The 24,645-nt window shown below is 33.9% G+C and overlaps 2 protein-coding genes across 3 annotated transcripts; both read right to left on the reverse strand.

The window, feature by feature from the left end:
- Positions 1 to 913: 913 nt before the first annotated feature.
- Positions 914 to 6,623, reverse strand: LOC145788958 (protein FAR1-RELATED SEQUENCE 8-like). 2 transcript variants are annotated; one of them, XM_082866101.1, is made up of 2 exons: positions 6,416 to 6,623; positions 914 to 3,330 (listed from the first exon to the last, which is right to left on the reverse strand). In XM_082866101.1, the coding sequence occupies exons 1-2, from the start codon at positions 6,476 to 6,478 to the stop codon at positions 1,144 to 1,146; spliced, it is 2,250 nt and encodes a 749-aa protein (XP_082722227.1). In that variant the 5' UTR covers positions 6,479 to 6,623; the 3' UTR covers positions 914 to 1,143. The 2 variants fall into 2 exon arrangements, with proteins under 2 accessions (XP_082722227.1, XP_082722228.1); XM_082866102.1 differs by having other exon boundaries at positions 914 to 3,377; positions 6,416 to 6,543.
- Positions 6,624 to 9,880: 3,257 nt separating this feature from the next.
- On the reverse strand, positions 9,881 to 11,052 carry LOC145824013 (uncharacterized). Its single transcript, XM_082923598.1, has 2 exons — positions 10,969 to 11,052; positions 9,881 to 10,336 (listed from the first exon to the last, which is right to left on the reverse strand). Exons 1-2 carry the CDS (start codon positions 11,050 to 11,052, stop codon positions 9,881 to 9,883), a joined length of 540 nt encoding a protein of 179 aa, XP_082779724.1.
- Between the last annotated feature and the right edge of the window lie 13,593 nt (positions 11,053 to 24,645).

Below are 24,645 nucleotides of genomic sequence, written 5' to 3' on the forward strand. Positions count from 1 at the left end.
AATCACAATCGCTGTTCTCGTAGTAATAAAATACAAAGCATACAAAATCAAAGCTATTTCAATGCAAGACTTTGAAATTCATTCCATCTCTTGCCAAAACAAAAGAACCTCAGCAGCAAGATTTGCTCTATTAATATATTTGATATGCATATGTATATAAAGTGTATATATCATGGATTTATAATAAATAACTTTGAATATGCATATGTATATATATAATGTATATATCATGGATTTAGAATAAATAATTAGAAATTTAGTGTTAGTTTGGGATTTCATTTAATTAATGCTTTGTTTCTTGTAAGAATTACTCATATATTTCTCATCAACTTCTCAACTTTCCCCCATTGAATATTTTATGATAAAAAATTGCTAATGAATCTATATCCTAGCCAACGCCCTTGTGACCGAGTGACATGCAATCACACCTTAGGGTACTGCGAGTGAAAGGTCTGCAGTTCGAATTGATAGATCAACAACGGCCTCTTTAAGTCGTGATCTAGCATACTAACATTCTATTTGTGACCCCAAAATAAATCTATATCCTAAGTTGATACTCGTTTTCTTTGCAAAAAATAAATAATAAGTAACATCTTCCAGATTTCATCATGTGTGAACCAAAAATTTTTATAAATTCTAAGTTTTGTCAATTTAAACTCTAAAATTTTAATTTATTTTCAATCTAAACTAATTATTTATTTTTGTTAAAAACAATTGACTGAAAGAAAGATATTTTAGTATGCCATACATGTCAGATGGAGAGTCCTGAAGAGATTGTTTTACTCATATTACTCTAGCTATATTTTCTGTAACAGGTTCTGTACTTGGTTCGTTCTATAGAATTATTGCAAGAAAACCCCCCATGAGGGCTGGAAAGAAATTAAACAAAATAAACAAATAAATAAAACCAAAATTGACGTCATTGCCTTAGGCTGAGCAGTCGCTCTGTTTTCATAAATTTCAATGCCAAGCATCCAACAAGAGGACTTGCATTAAATATTTGTTATTATCAGCATAAATTATTTATTCAAAAAAAAAAACAAAAAAGACTTCCACAAAAATACGGCAAAGGAAGTATTGCTCTATACATGAACATATTGAAGGCATATGAACAAAGATTTTAAACCTGAAACTTATTTAGGGTTACACATGCTTATCTGCCACTAGACGAACCTTATTCAAAGACTCCTTGAATGCTTGCCAAGCAGCCATGTAATGATCTTGAGATCTCATCCCTTCCTCAACAACTTGTACTGCTTTTTTACACAAGTGATCATACCACTGAACCGGATTGGTTATATCGATGCTATTGGATCCAAGATCAAGTACATACAAGCGCTCCATATCCTTTCTCCATCGTGGCAGAATGTACTGTACGGGGATTTCCTCGACACCATTGTAAGTAAGAACACACAATGCATGTCGGCATAGATAACCTTCGAAGTTGAAGCAACTACAAATGCAGCGAACTTCTAATCCCGCTTTCTCATACATAACTTCGAAATTTTTTATTCCTCTTAGATTACCATCTTCCTCCCTTTCTTTGACCATGTACGTGATGATCGGCCCATTGGCATGAATTTGTGTTATGCTTAAACAAGACGCTATCATATCCACTTCCTCTTGGAACTTTAAGAACAATTCTTTTGTATACACTTTTGAGAGCTGTGATTCATATGGGCATCTTGTTTTTAACATGGGGATTGACTCTTTTGACTCAAAATCATCTAGAGATTCCTTCTGATACTTTTTTTGCAGAACTAATTCATACATGTCAAAAAATTCTTTCAAAGAGGTTTCTTTATGGACATACCCATCAAAAAATAGGTTCATCAACACACCTGGTTGAGAAGCAAACATTCCTGCGAAAACTGTCTCTTTCGAGTAAACTGGAGCCCATCGCTCTCGATCTTCATATAAAGTTTGAAGCCAATTGTGATCCTTAATTCCAAAACGCTGGATCATATCCTCCCAAGCTATTTCAAATTCATCCACTTTGACAGAGTTGTGAACAATTCTACCCAATACGGTCCGGAATTCTTCAGATTCCCGTAGTTGCCCCAAATTCTCGAGAATGCTTTGCATGACAAGTGACAAACAAAGACGATGATGAGCCCTAGGAAAAACCTCTGCAATTGCAGTTTGCAATGCCTTACACTGGTCTGTGAGGATGGTTTGAGGAGGACGTCCCAACATGCATGTTAGCCATGTCCTCAATAACCAAACATATGTTTCTAGGGTTTCATCTGCAAGCAGACCACAACCAAGCAAAATTGACTGCCCATGGTGATTTACTCCGACAAAAGACACAAGAGGAACCTCATATTTGCTTGACATGCATGCCGTGTCAAGTGCAACGACATCACCAAAATACCCATATGCAGCCCTAGACCTAGGTTCAATCCAAAACACGTGCCTCAAATGGCCTTCATCGTTGATATCCATCACATAGAAAAAGTTAGGATTTGTTAGCTGCATACGACAAAAATAATTGTGAATAACTTGTGCATCTCCTTTTTTGAGCTTCAATCGCTTGGACTCATCAACATGGTTACTGACTTCTCTTTCACTCGAGCTACCATAACCTGCAATATCTACGACCGGGGTTCTGTACAACTTGATTGTTCGTACTTCGACGTCAATAGATGGCTCCAACTTTCTTTTGGCTCCAGCATCCATCTTCTTGTGTGACTTGGAGTTTTGAGCCCTTTCAGGATCAAATAAATGGTTGTGTTCAAGCTTAACTTCATCGACTCTCCACCTATTGGATTCTACCAACCTCAACCTTATCATTGCTAGACAACCAGTTCTAGTTTCCTTCCTTCGAGTGCTTGCCTCTTTTATAGTTTTGAAACCCTCACAATTACAACAGAGTACCGCGCCACGCTTCTCTTTGCTGTTACGTTTTGTCCATGAAGATTTGACCCTGATGGCAAATCCCAGCTCCTTGGCATAGCAGTTATAATAATTGTAAGCATCATCATATGACTCAAACTCCAACCCCACAACTGGTGGATGATAACCCTTTACACCATTTTGATCAATTGTTGTATCACAGTCTCCTCCATCCTCATGATAATTGCTTTCAATCTCGAGCATTTGATCACTATTGTTTTCATTGTGGTTGCTTTCTATCCTAAGCACTTGATCATTGCTTCCAAATTCAAGCACTTGATCACCGTCTTTCTGAAGGTCATTGCTTTCAATCCCAAGAACTGGCCCCCTGCCAGGGTCATCGCTTTCAACCCTAAATACTTCTTCACTGTCAATTTCATGCTCACTGCCCTCTTCCTCAAGCAGTTGCTCACTGTTTTCAGAACCTTCTTCAATCTGGAATGAGAAACAAACCGCCGACGTTATTTATTCATTTATTATATCTGGAATTGGGGTAGGGGGAAGTAAAAGAAGAAGAAGAACCAACAATACTCACTGTTAGTGATCAACAATATCACCAAATAGAACATGAACAGCAAGAATAAAAATAATCATTAACAACAACTCAACAAGAAAAGTAGCAAACCAAAAAAACAAGATATATGATGGAAAAGACAATGCCAATCAAGTGCGTGTTTTACCAAATGTTTTTCTTTTCTTTTCCTTTTTTCCCATTGAGGAGTGTCTTTGAATCTTTTTAGCCAAGAACTTGACTGGCTGAGCGAGCATCAGTGAACTCCAAGCAAGAAATATTTATCTTGTCATATAATCTAGTACATGAAACTGAAATTGGTTGTAATTTGTCATGACAATCATGTATGATTTAACAAAGCAGAATTACTACTTTCCCATATATACTCCTAGACTAGTGACATGTTGATAGTCATCACTTTCACCAAACGTTCTTGGCATGTTATCAAAATGAAGGAATGTTTTTGGTAGTTAAAAATAACAGTTTGCACTCTAGAACTTCATTAATTCTTGCTTGAACGCTCTTTTATCTAACCCTTTGAAACCGTGAATATATCAACTCTGCCATTCTTGTGAATCTGACTGATCTAGCACACACCCAGATATCTCATCTAAATTCCTATCAGCCATTTTCTCTGCTGATCCAGTCATCCAGCATATCCATTTCTTTGCTGCTTCATCCATTTTCCTTTCAGCATATCTACTCTTCCAGTGATTCTGTTTTCCAATTTTAACTTGTGAGTCTTCATCACTAAGACTGCCAATCAGTTAATTCAAGTAATTTAATCCACATTCACTAGAATGAGTCTCATAAATTCACTAGCTCAGCTGAGTCAAAGCCAACACTTGATACACCAATCCTTAACCTAAGTCACATTTCAAATTTAATTTGAAAAAGCGTGACATCCCAAACATAAGGTTCACATTTTCAGTCTGAATGAACTGAACATTAATTGACTGGATTACAACAGTTTGTGTGGAGCTAAGAAACACGGACACTTCTAAAAAGATGAAGTATCTATGTCGTGTCCGTGTCGGACACCGACACTCTTTGAACACTTTCCCAACACGTGTCCGACACTCTTCAAAACGTGTCCTATTTTTTAATATTTTTTAAAGACCCAGACACTCCTTGAACACTTGGAAGACACACGTGTGTATCTTTTAAACACACGTGTCTATCAATTAAACACATATGAAACTAATTATAAGTTTGAACAAAATTACTTAAGATACAATAATAAAACAAAAATCATATATTTATAAGGATTAGTGTCATATTGTATTTTTTATTATCTTTGAATGATATATTCATATATATAACATATAATAAATATATAAAATTTAATATTTCATGTGTGTCGTGTCCTGTATTTTTTAAAAATTAAGGTGTCGGCATGTCCTTATCGTATCCATGTCATGTCATGTGTCCATATCCATGCTTCTTAGGAGTGAAGACCTCTTGTCCAAATTAGACTTGCACAAGCATTATTGTCTTATAATAATACCAGGTTAACTCCAAGATCGCCAAAATTATATATATCTAAAATTTATTGCCAAAAATAATCATGCAAATTTCAGTAAAATCATCCTACTTGTCAAAAATTATATATCAAGTGCCAAATGCATATAAGTAATAATCAGAAGATAGAAACAAATCCATCCGTAGTACAAATCTTCTGCTACAATTTGTTCCTTATCAATTAATTTCCCACACATCTTGAATAAAGGATATAACATAGTGAACTTTGGTTGTTAACCAGATTGAAGTTACCTGCGGAGTACTGAAACTCCTCACAGTTCATGTGTCGGAGTCCATATAGTAGACAAAATAACAAACCACAATTGTCGTTGGTGAAAACTGTATGATTACAACTTGTGATGAATCATTACACAAAATTTTTGTCTAAAGCCTCCACCACGTTTATGTTAAGTACACACCAAAAAGAGTAATTATTAATAAGCGATGGACACAAAACCAACCACACAATATAGGTAGAACAATTTGAGTGTAATTGTATATTTTATAATGGACCTCAGACCCCACCATCTGACATGTATGGTTCGGATTGTTTTATGTGGTTGGTTTTATGTCCATAGTCTTATTGAGGAGTTTTATTTGACAAAATTTCTTTCTTTTAGCGTATTCTCAAATCTAATATGCTTCCCCTCCCCAAACTTCATAGAATACAATAACAACATTTTATATGTCACACATCATATGTGTTATTAACATCATTGAACTCAAAATTAAAGGTTCAAATTAGGTCTTACATTCAATGCTCTATGTTATAAACTAGCCATAGCATTCTCCAATTTCATTTCCACATATTGGTGCTTGAAACTTACTATAATTAAAAGCATAAGCCAAAAGCATCCCTTCCCCAGCTTTTAGAAGTCAACTTTTTTCAACTTATTTAAGCTATTTCCGCCTAATAAGCTATACGCAGAAGCTGCACCAAACAGGTCTGGCAAAACTCCATACGAAAAAAAAGTTAAAAACAACTTAGATAAGCTCCGCCAAACAACCCTATTATCCTACAACTCTTCATAAGCTGCCTACATATTCTTGAGAATTTGTCCCCTAATTCGAATATACGAGCCCAATTATCCATGATCCTCATTAAGATGCATTATCATACTTTATCAAGCCCAGCTGAGAAACCACAGGAACAGCAAATGAAAATTAAAGATCGAAAATTATGAGTTTTCAACTGGACTTGGTCGATATTAAATCAATCGGATCGGTCAAATTTAGTTTTTTTCAGTACATATGAACTCTCAGTACCAATTTTTTCTCTTTTTATTTTCTTCTTCTAATTCCGGATAGGGAATAAACAGCAGAAACTGAAGTCCTGCAATTCGTCAATTTTCTCAGGAAACAAACAGAGGGTTCTTTGCGTGTGGATTATCAACTCAAATGGTGAAAAAAATGGAATCTTTGAAAAGCTAAAACAGAGAGTAGAGAAATTAGAAGAAGAAAAAGAAGAAGAGAATTGGGAGGACATACGGTGATATCGAGATCTGGGGTAGGAGATAAGGGCTCGTCGGTGGGAGAAAAGCCGCCGGACATGGTTGCGGAGAGGCGTTTTGACGGCGGGGTTGTGTCGCAGTCTAGTTTTTCCCTACCCCCACCCCCACCACCACCAGCTCTTCGCCCTTTTTGTGACTGACGTAAATGACAACGAGGGCGGTGCGATGGGCCTTGCTTGTTAGTGGTGGCTGGAGCTTGGTCCGTTTATTTATTTATTAAAGCCTCGTTTTTTTAAGTAATTTTTAAATTTTTTTATTAAAATATGATTAAAAAAAATTAGTATATTGACGATAATTTTTTAATTTTTTATAAAAAGATATATAAAAAGTAGAGAAAAAATAAAATTTTTGACTTTTTTGTATAAGTTGTTGACTTTTTAATTTTTTTAGTGACTTTTTGACTTTTAATCTAAAAAGTGATATTGTCAAACGAAGCCTAAGTACTTGTTTTGAGATGAGTTATTTTTTAGATTTTTTTATTATTTTAATTTGATTTAAAATATTATATTTGAGATAAATTTTAAATTTCTTTTTATAATTGATGTGATAATTGTTGAGACTGTTGTTAAAGAAAATAGGAAGCCTTATTGAGTGTCCATTGAGCTATAATAGACAACAAAAATATCCCATGCTATGCCCAATTCCTCTTAGACTTGAGTTGAGTCAATTTGTCCCTCCATTGAGCTGTAATAGACAACAAAAATACCCCCTGCTATGCCCAATTCCTCTTAGACTTGAGTTGAGTCAGTTTGTCCCTCCATTGAGCTGTAATAGACAACAAAAATACCCCATGCTATGCCCAATTCCTCTTGTACCTGAGTTGAGCCAATTTGTCCCTCCATTGAGCTGTAATAGACAACAAAAATACCAAGACTCAAGAACTACAATAATAGTAAAACAACTATTATACTGGGTACGGAAAATGAGGCTATTTGGACTCCAATGTAAATCTCCAATGTTTCGATGCATGGCTGCCCACTAGGCCTAGAACACAACACCATGCATTACTTCAAGCGATTTACATTTGCTCATAAAGATAGATAATTATTGTGGTCATAACTATTTAATTTTTTACATGTTTAATTAGCTGCCTAGATTAAGGTTCTTTGCTTACATCTAAAATTGACTTTTGTGTTTACTTGTAATTAGGATTAACATGTCAATGGGTTTAAACAATGATGCTAGATTCTTGCAAAATAAACGATGCAAATGTGGAAAAAAAGCAAGAGTGTACATATCAAAATCAGAGAAAAATCCAAGGAGGTTGTATTTCAAGTGTGCAGATAAGATTTGTGACTACTTTGCGTAGAGAGTGGATCTTATTGGAAATGCATCAAACATCCAAAGGAGAAGTAAAGCTTTTCATATGAAGAATGAAGATGAGAGTGGGTATGATTATGATTTTGAGAGAAACAACGAAGTTTTGAATATCTTGGAACGACTTGAGGCAAACCAACGAGAACGACTTGAAGGTATGAAATTTATGATGTTGACAACCATAGTGATGGTTGGTTTTACCATGCTAGTGTTGCTGCTCAAGTGAATGTAACCAATCCTACTAAATACAACCACTGCTTGTAGAATTTGGTTTTGAAACTTTTATATGTGCATGTAAAATCCGAACAATGTTTAATTAATGAAGTTACTATGCTATGTCAATTGTGTTAATTAATGAAATTGGGTGTTATGTATATTCACAATTATAATAGAATTGTTTTCGCTTGTAATAACCAATAACGATTTAGATGACCCATTTTAAATAAATTGTACCGATTTAATTTTATATATATATATATATATATGCATGCATGCATTCTGCTCAAATATATATAAAGAATTTGTCCATCCCCATCCTACATATATATATATATATATATGCATGCATTCTTCACCATGGATCAAACATACATAAAAAATCAAAAAAATCATACTATAAGAATTCTGCTCTCAAGAATCTTAACATAACAATTATGCTCTCATTCATAGCATAAGAATAAATAATAAAAAAAACAGCATTGTTCCCATTGAAAACATCCAACATCATAAAACTAACACCCATAAGACAAACATACAGCTAACACCCAACATCATAAAGCCAACCAACCCCCATGAAACAAACATACAGCCAACACCCAACATTATAAAGCCAACATATTCTTCTCAGTCATACAACCAACACCTAACATCATAACCATCTCTAACATCAAAAAAGAACATTGTTCCCATTGCAATAAATGAGAAGAACATTGTTCCTAAACATTAAAAAAAAAATACATAAAAAATATGTCCATAAAAAATACCTAAATCCAAACAACATAAAAAAATACACCCAAATCCAAAAATATAATAACATCATTGTTCGGTGCAAGCCTTCCAGGGATGTCCATTTACATGACTGTCAGGAGGACTATGTGAGACTTGCGACAGTTGGACTGCAAAGTGTTCAACACTAGTACCTCGAAGCAACTCTTGAAACGATGTCTGAGTGGGATATACTAAAGGCATTAACTGAGGCGTGTTATTTCCCTGCAATAGTGATACATTTATTAAATATTTATACAATGTATACTACCATTTCAATGTAAAGTGTATAAGCAATTATAACTCACATCATATGTAAGATACATGACATGATGAACACTTGTACGACCCATGGCAAAAGGAGGTTGAGATTGGGATTGAGGTCGAGATTGAGAAATATAGACACCATGACCATGACCTTAAAGTAAACCAACATAAAGAAAATAATATATGAAATGAAAAACAATTAATAATGCATTTTCGTTTTAAAAAAACACACAATATGAAATATTACCTTAACATAATTACTACCCATGGCGAAAGGAAGTCAAGATTGACCTTGGGGAGTATAAACAGCAACACCCTATACAACCAATGCACGAAAAAAACAAATTTCACATGATTAGATTGCTAGAAGAACCAATTGAAGATATGTGGGAATCTTAGTTAATAAAGTAAAACAATGGTTCCATATGAGGTTCAATATGCATGTCAAAGGTTGCATACAATATTAAATATTACATGTATTGAATGATTACCCATGGCGAAAGAAAGTTGAGTTTGACCTTGGGAAGCACAAAAAGAACCACCTTATATGCATCACAAAAGACCTAAAATAATAAATATCACCCTACTAGAATTATTAATACAATAATAACCAATCCAACAAGATTAATACAAGGTTGCACACAATAGTAAATATTACCTGACTAGAATTATTACCCATGGCGACAAGAGGCTCAGATTGACCTTCGGGAGTACAAAAAGTATCACCCCGCAAACGACCAATTTATTTGATTCATTATTTTTCTAACACACATAACACAAAATTGATAACACATATCACATAACACATAACAATCACACATAACAAAATATCATTTAATCATATGCAACTTTTTCGTGTAATTACCTGCTTAGATTACATCATTTTCTTCTTTGCAATAGATTTTTCCATCCCGCCCTTGATCCTTCTTCTTCCCTTGCTAGTTGCTTGTCTCTTCTTTAGTCCCTTAGCTTGGATTGGACAATCTACTTCATCACTTAGTGGGCATGTGTTAGTTGAGGAATTTCTCAATTCAGTAACCTCCACTTGACCACAAGCGTGCACACTTAATTTGTCTTCAACCATTATACTCAATTCTTCACCTTTTGCAAGTGATAAATGATAAGTTTCTTTACTTTCAGTGGCTCCACTTGCTATTGCTCTGAACATATTCGTCAATGACCTATATCGGTCGCTTTGACATAGTTTCACATCAGCCTTGACGTCATACCCACGGCTATCTTTCACACTTTCAGCCCTTGCTTTTTTAGTCCAACGTTTTAGTATGTATTGTGCAAGAAGGTCTATTGCATTGAATATATCTCTAAGTACCTTCAAACAATGTCAACACAATATGCCCTTCACTTCAAACTTCTTGCAACTACAACTCAAAGAACCATCTCTATCCATTGTCACATTCTTATCTTTTTTTCCATCTACCACCGTTCTAATTGTGAATATAGTACTCTCACCATCATTAATAGTGCCTATAATGGACGCTTCAATGGACTGCACGTACTCATTTTGGAATTCCTCAAAAATTGTTTTGGTGTAAATCTCTGCCACTTGCTTTAACATCAAAGTTGGAATTGAAACCCTTGGCAATTTTTGCACAAGTTATACTTGGCTTCTAATTCTTTATATCTCTTCTCATAGAGCGCCCTCTCAAAATGCATAAAAAATTCCATCAAGTTATGATCACAATTGAGATAATCCTTCAAAAATGCATTGAAGGATTCACTAACTTGAGTAGTACTCATTTCAGCTACCCAAGAATTTATAATATATGGCCATCCCTATTTCTCCTTCACACCAAAAGTTTGCTCCAACCAATAATTGTTGCGTGCATCATACCTATCAAGCATTTGTTCTCATTGTATTCTACATTCTTCTTCATCATCAATTTCATGTATAAATTTTGAAAACACACCCTTCACCCCTACATCTTCAAAAAGAGAACTTACATGCTTCGCCGCATTTTGCATCAAATGCCATGTGCAAAGTCGGTGGTTTGTAGTAGGCATGACAATTGGAATGGCCTTAGCCATCGCAGTATCTTGATCTGTGGAAATAATTTTCAGAGCTTTGTTTGACATTGCCTCTAAAAAAATCTAAAACAACCATGTGAATGATTCGACAGTCTCATCATACATCAACGCTGCACCGAATATAACTGTTTCTCGATAATAATTAAATCCAACAAAGGTCCCAAAAGGTCTATGCCCGTTATTTAATTTGTAAGTAGTATCAAAGGTCACTACATCACCAAATTGAGCATAGTCCATTATCATTTGACTATCGGCCCAAAATATATTACTTATCTGCTCTTCACAATCTAATTGGACTATATAATAAAAGGATGGATTTTCCACAGTTTTCTTACGAAAGTACTGCAACACACTACCTCCATATTCCAAATCTTTTTGTCTCTTCGATCTCAAGTAATTTTTTTGGTCCAATTTCGTGAAGCCAAGTGCTGCTCTTTCACCAGATTCCCTACCAAATAGCTCATAAACAGACCTAAGAGGAATTCCAGTTTCTGAAGCCAATTATACTTCAATTGCTTGGGTGGTAGATATTTTTCTTTGCGATGGCAACATATGAATGCACGCTTGGCGCACAAGGTCATGATTATGATGTTCAACCAAATCTCAATTGCTTGGGTGGTAGATATTTTTCTTTAGGATGGCAACATATGAATGCACTATTGACACACAAGGTCATGATTATGATGTTCAACAAAATCAATTGCAACATATTTTCCTAAATTTCTATCTAACTTGATACTCAATCGGAGCACCACAACCGCATCTCACCCTTGTCTCGGAAATTTTACTAGTGGATCTCGCTGGTCAATACCCCGAGTTCCCTCTTTGTAACATACAAAAGTCTGTGAAGTTATTTCCTTAGTTTGTTTGTTCTTGTGTGCATACGACTTCCTAATACTAAAGCCAACCTTCCAGCCATAGTTATTGTAAAAGTCACACGCAGCTTGTTCAGAGTCAAATGACATGCCCAATTTCAGCTTCCAAACATAACTAGCCAACTCATCAACAACATTATTTTCTTCCATTACCTACAATTTAGTACCATACAAATAATAAAAATAAATAAAAATCACATAAACAACAATCGAATAAACATAGAATAGAGGTTTTTGTGTTGAACAAATTGTCAATATTTCTACCAATTTTGGGTGTCATCTCTTCCAGACTCACCTTTAATTTTTTTTTTTTTTTTTACCTTTAATTGTTTTTCAAGGCAGACTACTAAACATACTAATGATTAGTCCTTTTCCATACTACTCACTTCAGCCAAATCATTCCATTAGATGATAAAATGTATATATATATATATATATACTCATTTCAGCAAACCTCAACAAATCATTCTATTCAAATTGCTTCAACAAATCAAGGATTATAAATAAGGAATATATGCAAACACATCCAATCTTCATAAACAAAAAGAAAAGAACATATAAACAAGGAACATAAATACATCCAGATTCTAGTATCAAACCAAACATAAAAAATAAAAATAAAAAATAGATTAAAAAACTCTAGTTGAAATCAATTTCATCCTTCTAACATGAATCAGATGACCTAGCAGCCAAAATTTCACAAATTAACAAACCCATGACTACAAAAATTTTCCAAAAATTATTATTAAAAAAAATAAAAAACCAAAAACCATAATTTCACAAATTAACTGAAATCACTAAATGAAATGGAGAAATAGAGAGAGGATATGGAAACTCTAGTTCAAATCAATTTAAACCATAAATGAAACTATACTAGACCACAAATCCAGCTTACAGAAATTTCAAAACAGATATAAAAATTTCCGGGAGAGGGATATGAAGTAATATCTGGTTATTATTTTCGATATGAAGTAATATCTGAAGTAATACAGCTTATAGTCATTTTCAGAAATTTTTGATACAAAAATTAGAAAGAAAAATCTGGTTATATACATAACATATCAAAGGAAGATGAAATGATATATCAGCAAGAAAATTTGAAATGATGAAATGAACCTCGTCATGGCCGCAATCTCGCCTTGTCGTCTCGTCGTGTCCCTTCGCCATCCTCTGTCCTTCGCCGTCGCCGTCTCCTCCCTCTGCCATCCTTCATCCTTTACTGTCACCATCGCATCCCTCCATCATCTATCTCAGTTTGTTTCTCTATGCCTCTCTCTCTCTCTCTCTCTCTCTCTCTCTCTCTCTCTCTCTCTTCGTCTAGCGTCTTTCTCTCTTGTCTCTGTCTACCTATTGATGTTGCTAAGGCTAAACAAAACATATCCGAGGAAGATGAAAGTGGAAGAAGCGGGAAAATCAAATTTTTGGGGAAAAAAAAAATCACTAAACAAAACGACGCCGTTTTGGCCAAAACGACATCGTTTTAGCGAATGCGGCAGGGAGGGCCGTAGGAAAGGGTGACTGAGGATCCTTACTCGTTATGCATTGGTGTGCTTATATAGGCAATCAACTTGTACATGATTGGTTGGTTAATGTCAATTACTGCAGCAACTTTTATAACTTTCTACATTCTGCTAACTTAACTACTAGTGAAAACCCGTGCTATGCACAGGACGTAAAAAAGCTAATAAAATATATTTATATGAAATAATATAAATAGTTAGATTTTTTTATGTAAATTATAAAAATATATATATTGAAATTTACAATTTAAATTTTATAATTTTATCACAATTTATGTATCAATTTTTAATTTGTCACAATTTCGATAATGTAACTTTCAACCCCCTTGTTAAAGTTGTAAATTTGGGCGAGTTGAACCCAAGCAACTTGAGTCAAGCTCGTAAATTTTTAAAAATTGTGCAACATCATTTTTAATTTGGTAAGAAACTATGTAAAATTCAAAAATTCAAATAAATTTAAATGGACTTAGACAGAGACACTAAATAACCTGGGCAATTGAAACAAAATTGTATATATAAATATATAAAATTATTTGCTAATTAATTTGTTTAATAATAAATAAGATTAATTAAAATTTTAATATTAATAAACAAAAGCAAATACACCTTTTAGAAAGGGATCATCAAATAAATTGATATTAAAAAAAATTATATTTTATAATGGCATAAAATAATTTAATTATGATTTTTTTAAAAATATTTTTAATTTAAAAATTACAATAAAAAATTTAAATATAATAAAATTAAATTTCTACAAAATAAAAGTATCTATAAAAAATAAAAAAATAAAAAAAGGTAAGAAGAAAATTTAGAATGGTATTCTCATTTGATCTGAAAAAGATATTTCATATACCATAACTTTTATTACAAAAATAACATCTGTTTCTATTTGTTTTAGCAAAACTCACTTTTTAGCAATTTGAGTCAAAAAAGTTTCATTTTTATTTTAGTTTATTTAATTGACAATTGAGATTAAAAAAAAACAAAAACAAACTAGGATCTACCATTTTTCACAAGTGCTAAAATAGTTTAGATGAATAATAAGAAAAATGTTTGAAACCCACAAAAAAACACTCACAATTGTATGCATAATAATGCGTTATTATATGTATCAACTTTTGATTTACTATACACTCAATGACATGGGACTCAACCTTTTTGTCACATCATTGTGGGTGAAAGTGTGGGTCTGTAACATTGCTGGAATAATAAATTATCACATGTAACTACCATTTTCATTTTTTATTATATATCAAAAAAAGTTTCACCAATAGAAAAAAAATGTTTATTTCTATTTGATTTTAGCAAAAGTCACTTCTTAATTATTTAAGCCAAAGGAATTATTTTTATTTTTATTTGTTTAATTGACCATTGAGATTAAAATAAAACTAATAGAATGTTTGATAATTGTTAAAAAAAGTCATTTATTTTCTTAATATTTTTTTATTTTGTTAAAAAAAATTATTGTTTAAGTCCTCATAGTTTAGAAGGACATAATTTTTTTTTATAAAATTTAAAACCAAAAATAACAAAAATAAAAGTATAAACTTTTAATAGTGATTAATAATTTGAATATGTGTATCTAATGACATATTATGTTTAAATTTAAAATTTTATTTTATAATGTAATAAAAGATTCATAAATTAAGGAATGAATATTGATATTATTTTGGGAACATAATTTAAGGAAGAATCTAAATTTAAAATTTCATTTTAAGAATATAAAATTAATTTATACATCAATCATAACACATATTAACAAAAATTAAACAAAATAAAAAATTTATAAAAAAAAGAGAGAGAGAAAGAAAAAGAAAAATAATTGCAACTTTAAATTTTAATAGGATGATAACGTTTTTCAATTATAGTAGTATATAGATCATAAATGTTTCCCACCTCTAAACCAAGAGCTCTAGTGTGGGAGTGGATCCCACATGATGGGATGTTTTTTTTTTTTTTTTTTTTTTCTCAGCTCATTAGAGCTAGTTTAGTGCTCAAATTTAAAGCTACCAATCACTGCTCTAAAACTAAAAAAATCATGGAATAGATCATTATAATTTTAAATTGTTATTGTGCCAATTTTAAATTTAAATTAATAGATTGTTTTTCATATTTAGTGACCCTCAAATTTGAATTTTGAAATGGATTATATTAGTATACTTTTTTATTTTATTTATAGATTTGATATATTTTCCATTTGAAAGTCATAAATTAAGGGATATTAATTTTTATTTATTTATTTATCTATGCTTGAATAAGAGCTAGCCAATAGAAGATTTTTAAAATTTTTAAAAATCAAAAAATTATGAAATTTAGATTGAAAACTTGGAGCTCCCACAAAACTTGTGGGTTAGAAATATAACGCCCTCAAAATAAATCCATAAATCATACATTCAAGACATCTATAAATATAAGAGAAATAAACATATTTTCATTCATCAGAGTATATAATCCAAAAGTATTACATGTTGACAACAAAACTAAATGCCCTACGGGCTTACAAGTTTCCAAGCCAACACTTGGTTACAAAAATGAGAGTACTAACTCAAAACACAAGATAAGCCCTTGGCTTGAATTACATGTAATACACAAAATAATTACAAAAGTAAGCCTTCAGCTTCTAAAACCTCCCAAGCTAAGTCCTTGGAGGCGGCATATCACCTGTACCTAAAAATGATGTCCCATATAGGGTGAGCCAACGCCCAGTAGAGATATGCTAAACATAATATGAGCAATGACTAAAACATGAGTATTCGATAAATGTTTAACTCATATAAATCAACTAATTACACATTTCAGTTCTATGACACATATGTCCATGCTTCATTCCATTTTCCTTTACTTAACAATTTCGATTTATAAACATGGCTCAGAACCTGGCCAAACAATTCCCATGAGACTACGGCTCATGTCAAAAACTTTTCCAATATCAACAATTTAAATGAGATTATAACTCGTAACAAAACACTTCCATACTTCACAATAGATACACATATTTGCTGTATCAATGTCATATTCAAACACTTTCATACTTCATAAATGATACACAGATTCGCTGTATCAATGGAGTCCATCCCCTATCTCCTCCCAAATAACATCCGGTTTAGGAGTCCATCCCCTATCTTCCCCTAAACCGTGGAGTACATCCCCTATCTCCTCCCATACAAAACAATGTATATAAACAATTATCATATACACGATCAATCAATACACATATTCGATGTATTATTCCAACCGCCATATTCAATGACATATTCAACGTGATTAGTTTCAGTTTTCCCTAATCAACATACAGTGTCTACAACAATCAAGATTATCCTCCACCGATAACCCAAAGCAATTATTTCTAAACAGATAATAAATGCATCAACAGATAAATTATCAATATTCTCAAAAGTGAGCGATTAATCAATCCAACTCCACCATTCTTTCTCATAACTTCCCAATTTCACTATTTCACAATAAAAGTCATTAATTACACTAATGACCCAATAAAATCCAACTATGGTATTTTTCCCTTTTCTCAAAATTGACCCAAAGGTTCAATTATTATCATTAAACATCCACAATCTCAATTTAGGGCCCAAATACACATGTATTGGCCAAAAGAACCAAAGCCCCTCTTTTCATATTTGAAACCCTAACACCCACAATTACCCAACTTCAATATTTCATCAAAATGACAACAAGTTTATGTCAAAAACCATAAATATGAGTAGTAATCTCTACCTCAAATTCAGAGCCCAAAAGGGAAGGTGAAGAAAATCGAAAGTGCTCCAAATCCCAAGATTTTTGGATTGATAGGTAGCCCAAGCCAAGCTCTACACTTTTTACAAAAGGACAAGGCTAGAAACACACTAGAACTAGATCAAACCTTAGAGAGGATGTGAAATGTAGTGAGAGAAGCTCTCAAAATAGGTTTTTGAAAAGCAAGAGAGAGAGTGAGAGTTAAAAAAGTGATCTAAAATGACCTAGCTGCCAACTGATATACGTATGACCCGCTCGAGCGGAGAATAGGACGCTCGAGCGTCAAACACAAAAGCTGGACCCGCTCGAGCGCAAGAATACTCGCTCGAGCGCCAAGACACAACTGCAAAACTCCACCCGCTCGAGCGTAGATTACACTCTTCCAGTATTTTTACAAACATCGAACACCCGCTCGAGCTCAACCCGCTCGAGCATAAGAAGTTCTACTCGAGCGTAAAAAACAAACCTGCAGTACTTTTGCAGACGCACAAGATGCTGAAAGTGTGGAAACTCCGCTCGAGCGCAAAAAGACCAGCTCGAGCGGATCACTAAAAATCTGGGCAACAAGAGTTGGGACAAAAGCTCAACCAACCTGTTCGAAACACGCCCAAGACAATTCTAAACTCAAATACAAAGAGATAAAGGACGAAAATGAAATACAGACAACAACAACTATCAACGGAACCGAGTCCGGAATACAGTAATCATGAGGGGAAAACCGGGATCGCTATAAGAAATCACATTTTCCTTATATAATCTATAGATTAGGCTTCAATGGTCAGATTTCTAATATTTGTTAGCCATTAAACTAGAGTTCTTTGGTTTCATCTATATTCACTTGATAATTTGAGAGTAGACACATGTCAAGCTTTTACACAAATACTTGACACATTTTGTGAGCATTATTAATGAAATGCACAGTGTAATTTTTTTTTTCTCTTTTTTTCCCAGTTACAACTTATTTTGTTTTTAAATAAGAATTTATATTTGTTTTAAATATTTTTTAATATACAAATTATTTTACAATGTAATTTTTTTTTATCATTTTTCCCAGCAATTGCAACCGTGTAACCTCTTATTTTTTAATAAGAATTTATATTTGTTTTAGATTTTTTTTAGTATACAAATTATTTTTTTTAGATTTTAATCAAATGCACAATGTAATTTTTTTCACTTTTTTTTTTCCACAATTGCAACATGTTGTTTTTTAATAAAAATTATATTTATTTTAGATATTTTTTTGATATACAAATTATTTTTTACAGTGCAATTTTTTTCACAATTGAAACCTATTATTTTTTAATAAGAAGAAATTATTTTTTTTAGATTTTAATGAAATGCACATTATATTTTTTCTTCTCTTTTTTTTTCACAATTGTAACCTGTTATTTTTTAATAAGAATTTATATTTGTTTTAGATATTTTTTTAGTATACAAATTATTTTTTTTTTTATTTTAATGTAATGCATAGTGTAATTTTTTTCTCTCTTTTTTTTTTTTTTTACAATTGCAACCTAGTGTTTTTTAATAAAAATTTATATTAATTTTAGATATTTTTTTAATATACAAATTATTTTTTACAGTGTAATTTTTTTTCTCTTTTTTTTTTTTTTTGGTTTGCAATTGCAACCTATTATTTTTTAATAAGAATTTATATTTGTTTTAGATATTTTTTTAATATACAAATTATTCTTTTAGATTTTTTATAAAAATAATTTAATAATCTCATCATTAACCATAATGTATGGGAGAAGTTGAAAATGTATGGGAGAAGTCAAAAGGCTTGTGGATTTGGAGAATTCAATAAATGCTAAGGTTTTTTTTTTTAAATCAAAAAATTAGAAAATTAAAATTGGAATATTTGAACTCCCGGCTTGTGAGTTAGAAACCCCCTTTTCGTTATATAATATATATATATATATATAGATAGATAGATAAAGGTACGATTATCCATACTTTTACAATACTCCCAATTGGATAACCATATATTAAGAATATGCCTCGTTAAAACCTTACCAAGGAAAAACCTAGTCGAAAAAACACCTTTGGTGAAGGAAAAAGAGTGCAATATTTTTTGTATGTGATTTATTTTGATTGCCTCATTAAAATCTTACTACGGAAAATCCAGTGGGAAAAAACCTTAGACGAAGGAAAAAGAGTACAATCTTCAAATCTTTTTAAATATATAACTCCCATTCAAAACTGCATAATAGATCTTTATATTGACGCATGCCAATATTATGCACCAGCTTCTTAAATGTTATAGTTGGTAGTGCTTTAGTAAATAGATCAGCCAGATTATCACTTCAGCTCATCTTTGATATAGCCTCATTTGATCTGTGTGATACAAGCAGCATTATCGTCATATAATATGGTTAGACTATCTTTAGTTGAAGGCAATCCGCATCTATCTTGAATATGATGGATCGTGGATCTAAGCCAAATACATTCTTGGCTTCATGAATTGCACGGATATCTAAGTGATTTGAAGAAATAGCAATCAACGTTTGTTTTATTGATCGCCAATGTCACGTCCTAAAATTCAAGACCGTAAAAAAAAATGTACAAAATAAAACTCAAACAGTATAGATAGCCAAAATATTTTAATATACACATATAAGCAGTGTTAATAGCATAGAGAATTCATTTTTGTTCCGCTATAGGATTACAAAACACTATCAAACCAAAAGTCAAAAAGAAAAGAAAAAAAAAAAAAAAAGAACTACTAGTCTAAGTCTTCAAGTAAACCACGGCTCCAACAATTAATCTTGATTGCCTCCGGGATAACCTTCACCATCGTAAACTGCTTCCTCACCTGGCATGACACGCCATGAGCTTGGAATGCCCAGTAAAAACACACACACCCACATACCTTCTATCAACCAATCAATCATACACAAAACAAATCGGATAACATAATATATAATACTACAATAAGGTTCTGTGAATTAGTAGTTAAGCTAGACATCTAGAATCCCCTAAAGAGATCCTTCTACCCAACCACAAGGATTGAACACCGGACTATTCAGAACTCCCCCTTTTGCTGCTTTGCAAACCTTACCACCTATGCCCAACTTCCGGTTATTTACCGGTCAGCGACACTGATGGACCTCAAAAAGGACGGCCAAACAAGTCGGCTCGCTTACACCCAAATCGTGCCTAGGGCTCGCTTACACTCCGCCCATACCATACCAAAGGGCTCGCTTCCTAATATGACATGGAAGTATTTTTACCAAAGCATTCTTTTTAACCCTACAGTTCTGAACAATGCTCGAAATTGTGTCTTATTGTGTTATTTGTCTCTAAGTATTTCAAAGCGTGCCCAATGTTGTTTGCTTGCCTTACTATACTTATGTATAATTATCATGGGTTATACTTCCTTTCTTATGTTTGCTTTATGCTCTTTCATATTACCGAATGTGACTAACTCGCTTATCAAAACATCTAATAAATGGGAAATGAAAAGGGATTGGCAATTGGTGACGTTCACACTAGTGTTTCGAAATAATTTATACATATGAATGACATGAATTGTGATGGAATTAATACCAAATGAGTTAAGTCTTGCGCAAGTAGTGTAAGCGAACCCCTAGGCTGACACAGATGTATTCAGACTCTGTGCGGTAGTTTCAGGGTGTAAGAGAGCCCTAGGCATGATTTGGGTGTAAGCAAGCCCACTTGTTTGGTCATCCCTTCTGAGGTCTATCAGTGTCACTAACCGGTAAATAACTGGGAGGTAGGCATAGGTGATAAGGTTTGCAAAGCAGCAAACGGGGGAGTTCTAAATAGTCCAGTGTTCAATCCTTGTGGTTTGGTAAAAGATCTCTTTGGAGGATTCTACATGTCTAGCTTAACTACTAATTCACAAAACCTTATTGTAGTATTGTTTGTTATGTTACTTGATTTGTTCTATGTATGGTTGATTAATTGATAGAAGATATGGGGGTGTGTGTGTTTTTACTAGGCATTCTAAGCTCATGGCGTGTCATGCTAGGTAAGGAAGCAGTTTACGATAGTAAAGGTTATTTCGAAGGCAATCAAGATGAAGTATTGAAGCCGTGGTTCACTTGAAGACTTAGACCAGTAGTTTTTTTTTTTTTTCTTTTGACTTTTGGTTTGACAGTGTTTTGTAATTCTATAGCAGAACACAAATGAATTATCTATGCTATTAATTCTACTTATATCTGTATATTAAAATATTTTGGTTATCTATCCTATTTGAGTTGCATTTTGTACATTTTTTTTACAGTCTCAAATTTTGGGGTGTGACAAGTTGGTATCAGAGCCATAGGTTCAACCCTAAACCCACGCGTGTTAACTTGTGATTTTAGATATCCTTGCCTCCTACACTATTATATTCTGTTAACATTATACTATATCATCTAAAAAGTGGACTAAATTTTTTTTTTTTGTTTACCTACCGTAGGATGGATTCCACGTCAGAAAGCATTGATGACTGGGGAGTTTTTTGTTTCCAGAATAGACGGGAAGTAACTGTTAGTCTACAAAGACTTAACCGACAATGTCAATTAGGAGCGGAGCACGTGATAAAGAAAGCTATTCGGAAGACGGAGAAGGACTTTTTATACTACACCACGCAAGGAAAACGGGCATTGGTACACCGGCGCCTTCAGCGCAAATACTGGGAACTTAGGTTCACTCTACAGATGAAGCAGAATGATCAGACTTTTTCCGAGTTTAGGCAAGAGGTATTGGCTGAGGATCCGCATCATCCTGAGTCAGAGGTTCCATTTGTCTCAGTACTTCCCGAAGTTTTCCTTGCATTCCCTATAGAGGTGTCATTAGAGTACTCCCTTGCACCTTCTCAATAGTTTCCGGTCTCCCCAGCATATGCTCATTTACCACACGAGGACCCTAATGAGGATCCCAAAAAAGACCCAGAGGAATCATTTGACTTGGGACTGTAGTAGTCGTTGAATGAACCTTTTTGTGTACTTTTGTAAATACTGTTTTATGTGGTTGTAGCATTTTTTGTTTTGGTGTATACACACTAACCTAATTAATGTAACCTTTTTGTAAGAAGTTGTTTATATATAGGATATCTAGTTGGTTATTCTAGTATATTTTATTTTATTTTGCTTGCGTTAATTTCATTGTCCTATTAGAAAATTATACCTTAGATCACATTAAATTAGCCTACTTATTGAATACCCTTCATAACAACTTTAAGCTTATATTACCCACATACTTGGTAGATGGAGGACAATATGGAAGCAAACGATCAAGTAAGAAGTGGACACAGACTTCCAGCTGTAGACCGCCCGAACTCCGCTCCGCACGTGAAGGCCTGAATTGTAGTTCTAGCTACTATAGTTCGGACTCCTGTCACGGTTCTGAATCTAATCTCACAAAGTGCAATGTAAGACTGATAAATCACCAAAGAGTCCAAATCCGGCAATTGGTTTTGAAAAATCAATTTTGAATCAAAAAGCGCCAAACATGGACTGCTTTGCCAGATTTCAGAGTCGCCACCTAAATATTTTGTTTTGGGAAATTTAGAAAACCCTGACTCGTGCCAAAGACCACGTATTCGTCATCACCAAAGTTGCCTCGGCTCGGGAACTTGGGTATGAGAGGGGAAGGTCCTGAAATGAGCACTCCCGCTCCTTCGATCAAAGATCAGCCTCTACTAAACATGATCTATTGTTTTTGAAAACACATGTGTTCTTGTTTGATTATTAGCTAAATTACAATGTGATGCGCACAACATACAAGTATAGACTCAATCACGCGGATTGGAACAAAACAACTCTTTTTTTTTTTTAAAGTGGTTTGAAAGTGCTACTCGCAAATAGGCTAAATCGCAGATTTGCCACCCTCAAGTGGGCTTAGAAAAACATGATTTTGCCACTTCAAGTGGGCTTAAAACTCACACTCATCGAGTTGTTCCAATTCAGGCAATCAAACCTTCACCCATAGGCATTCAAACAGTTATAACAGTTAAGCACATAGTCTCGTGGCAAACATGCTAAACATGGCAACACTTATACACATGCAAGGATGCTAAAGCGTAAAAGCTTACCTAGTACTCTGAGCCAAAACAAAAGCTATGTTAGAAATCAATGCATGACCCTAGCTGTGTCAAGAATGCCTAATGCAACACATGCAAAATGCAACTAAGATAGGCTCAGCAATTCTAAGATGTCATGTGAATGCAACTAGATAACATGTATTCAAATTGGTATTTAAATACAATGTAGTTTGTATGATGCGCCGAGCCCGGTACATGCAAGACAGATGAATGAATGCACGTATGCAAGCATAAGATATGCTAACCGAAAATGACCCTAAACTAACCATCAAAAGCTGATAAGTAAAAAGGAGAAAGAAATGGGGCTGGAAGACATGCATCACACACACGCACACTTATTACAACATTGTGCCCTCTCGACGGAGGGTCTGAATAATAAGCTAACTAGCTAATCTAAGCTAATTAAACTAATTATTACAAACCAAAACTAATTAACTAATCCTAGTTAACTAATTAGTTATTACAACACAAATTGATTAGCTAATCACGTCAACTAATTAAGTACAAAACCAAAGCATTAGCTAACTAAGCAAAGCAGCTAACTAAAGCAGTAAAAAAAAGGTCCTTAGGGCGAGGGGTGCGTGCATGCTCGGTCGTCTCGTTCGGAAATCCATTACTATGCCCCAACTTGCCCCTGTTTGCATTTGATTTGAGAACACTGCACAAACCTCCAGATAGCTTCTACTCCAACATGGGAACCTCCAGGAAGGCTGCCGACCAGAAAATGGTGGTGTAGACCACCTGTAGACCACTTAAACATGCTGCAAACCAGAAAAAGTGGTCAGCCAGCTACTTTTTCTGGTCTGCCGACCGGAAAATTCTGCCAAGCTCCAGTTTGCTGCAACAGAGAACAAGAAGGGGCACGGCAGTGTATTTGCAAGGTATGTGTGCACAACCACCCTCCCTATCATTTCTCAAGCTCAAGGGAGTACAGTACTCGACTCTTGGGCCACCAACCGAGCATCACAATGCACGATGGCCGAGAAGCCAAGTTTGCACAATTCAATGTCAATGAATGCACAAATAACACATAAGGGCCTTAACCTCTATCATGCATGATCAAGAGGGTCGGTGACCGAGAAATGAGGCATGTTTCATCACTTCAAGCATGAAACGTCCCTCGTTTCTCGTGTTTGGATTGACGTCCAATCCAAACACAATGCAATGCATACAACATGATCAGCCTATCAATGCTAATGGCATGTACAAGATTCCAACATGTGAATAATGCATGCATGGCATGTTTAAAGGCTAATGCATCAAAGCTAGTGAAACATATTACACATGAGGCATGCACTACAATGCTCAATGGACTTAAACTGAATATGGACAGACCTAAGAGGCTCCAAAACAGTGGCCAAAATGCTCCGAAATGCTAGCATTAAAAGCAAGAAGATGC

The sequence above is a fragment of the Camellia sinensis genome, chromosome 4 (assembly GCF_055761805.1).
Source record: "Camellia sinensis isolate YWXY chromosome 4, ASM5576180v1, whole genome shotgun sequence".
Lineage (NCBI taxonomy): Eukaryota > Viridiplantae > Streptophyta > Magnoliopsida > Ericales > Theaceae > Camellia > Camellia sinensis.

Bases quoted from the DNA above. Each gene is read 5' to 3' on its own strand.
- LOC145788958 (XM_082866101.1), bottom strand. From the start codon at position 6,478: ATGTCCGGCGGCTTTTCTCCCACCGACGAGCCCTTATCTCCTACCCCA. The intron at 3,331-6,415 runs GTATGTCCTCCC...TTCTCATTCCAG, and splicing joins CCCCAGATCTCGATATCACC to ATTGAAGAAGGTTCTGAAAA.
- LOC145824013 (XM_082923598.1), bottom strand. From the start codon at position 11,052: ATGGCTAAGGCCATTCCAATTGTCATGCCTACTACAAACCACCGACTT. The intron at 10,337-10,968 runs GTAAGTTCTCTT...CATTGTTTGAAG, and splicing joins TGCAAAATGCGGCGAAGCAT to GTACTTAGAGATATATTCAA.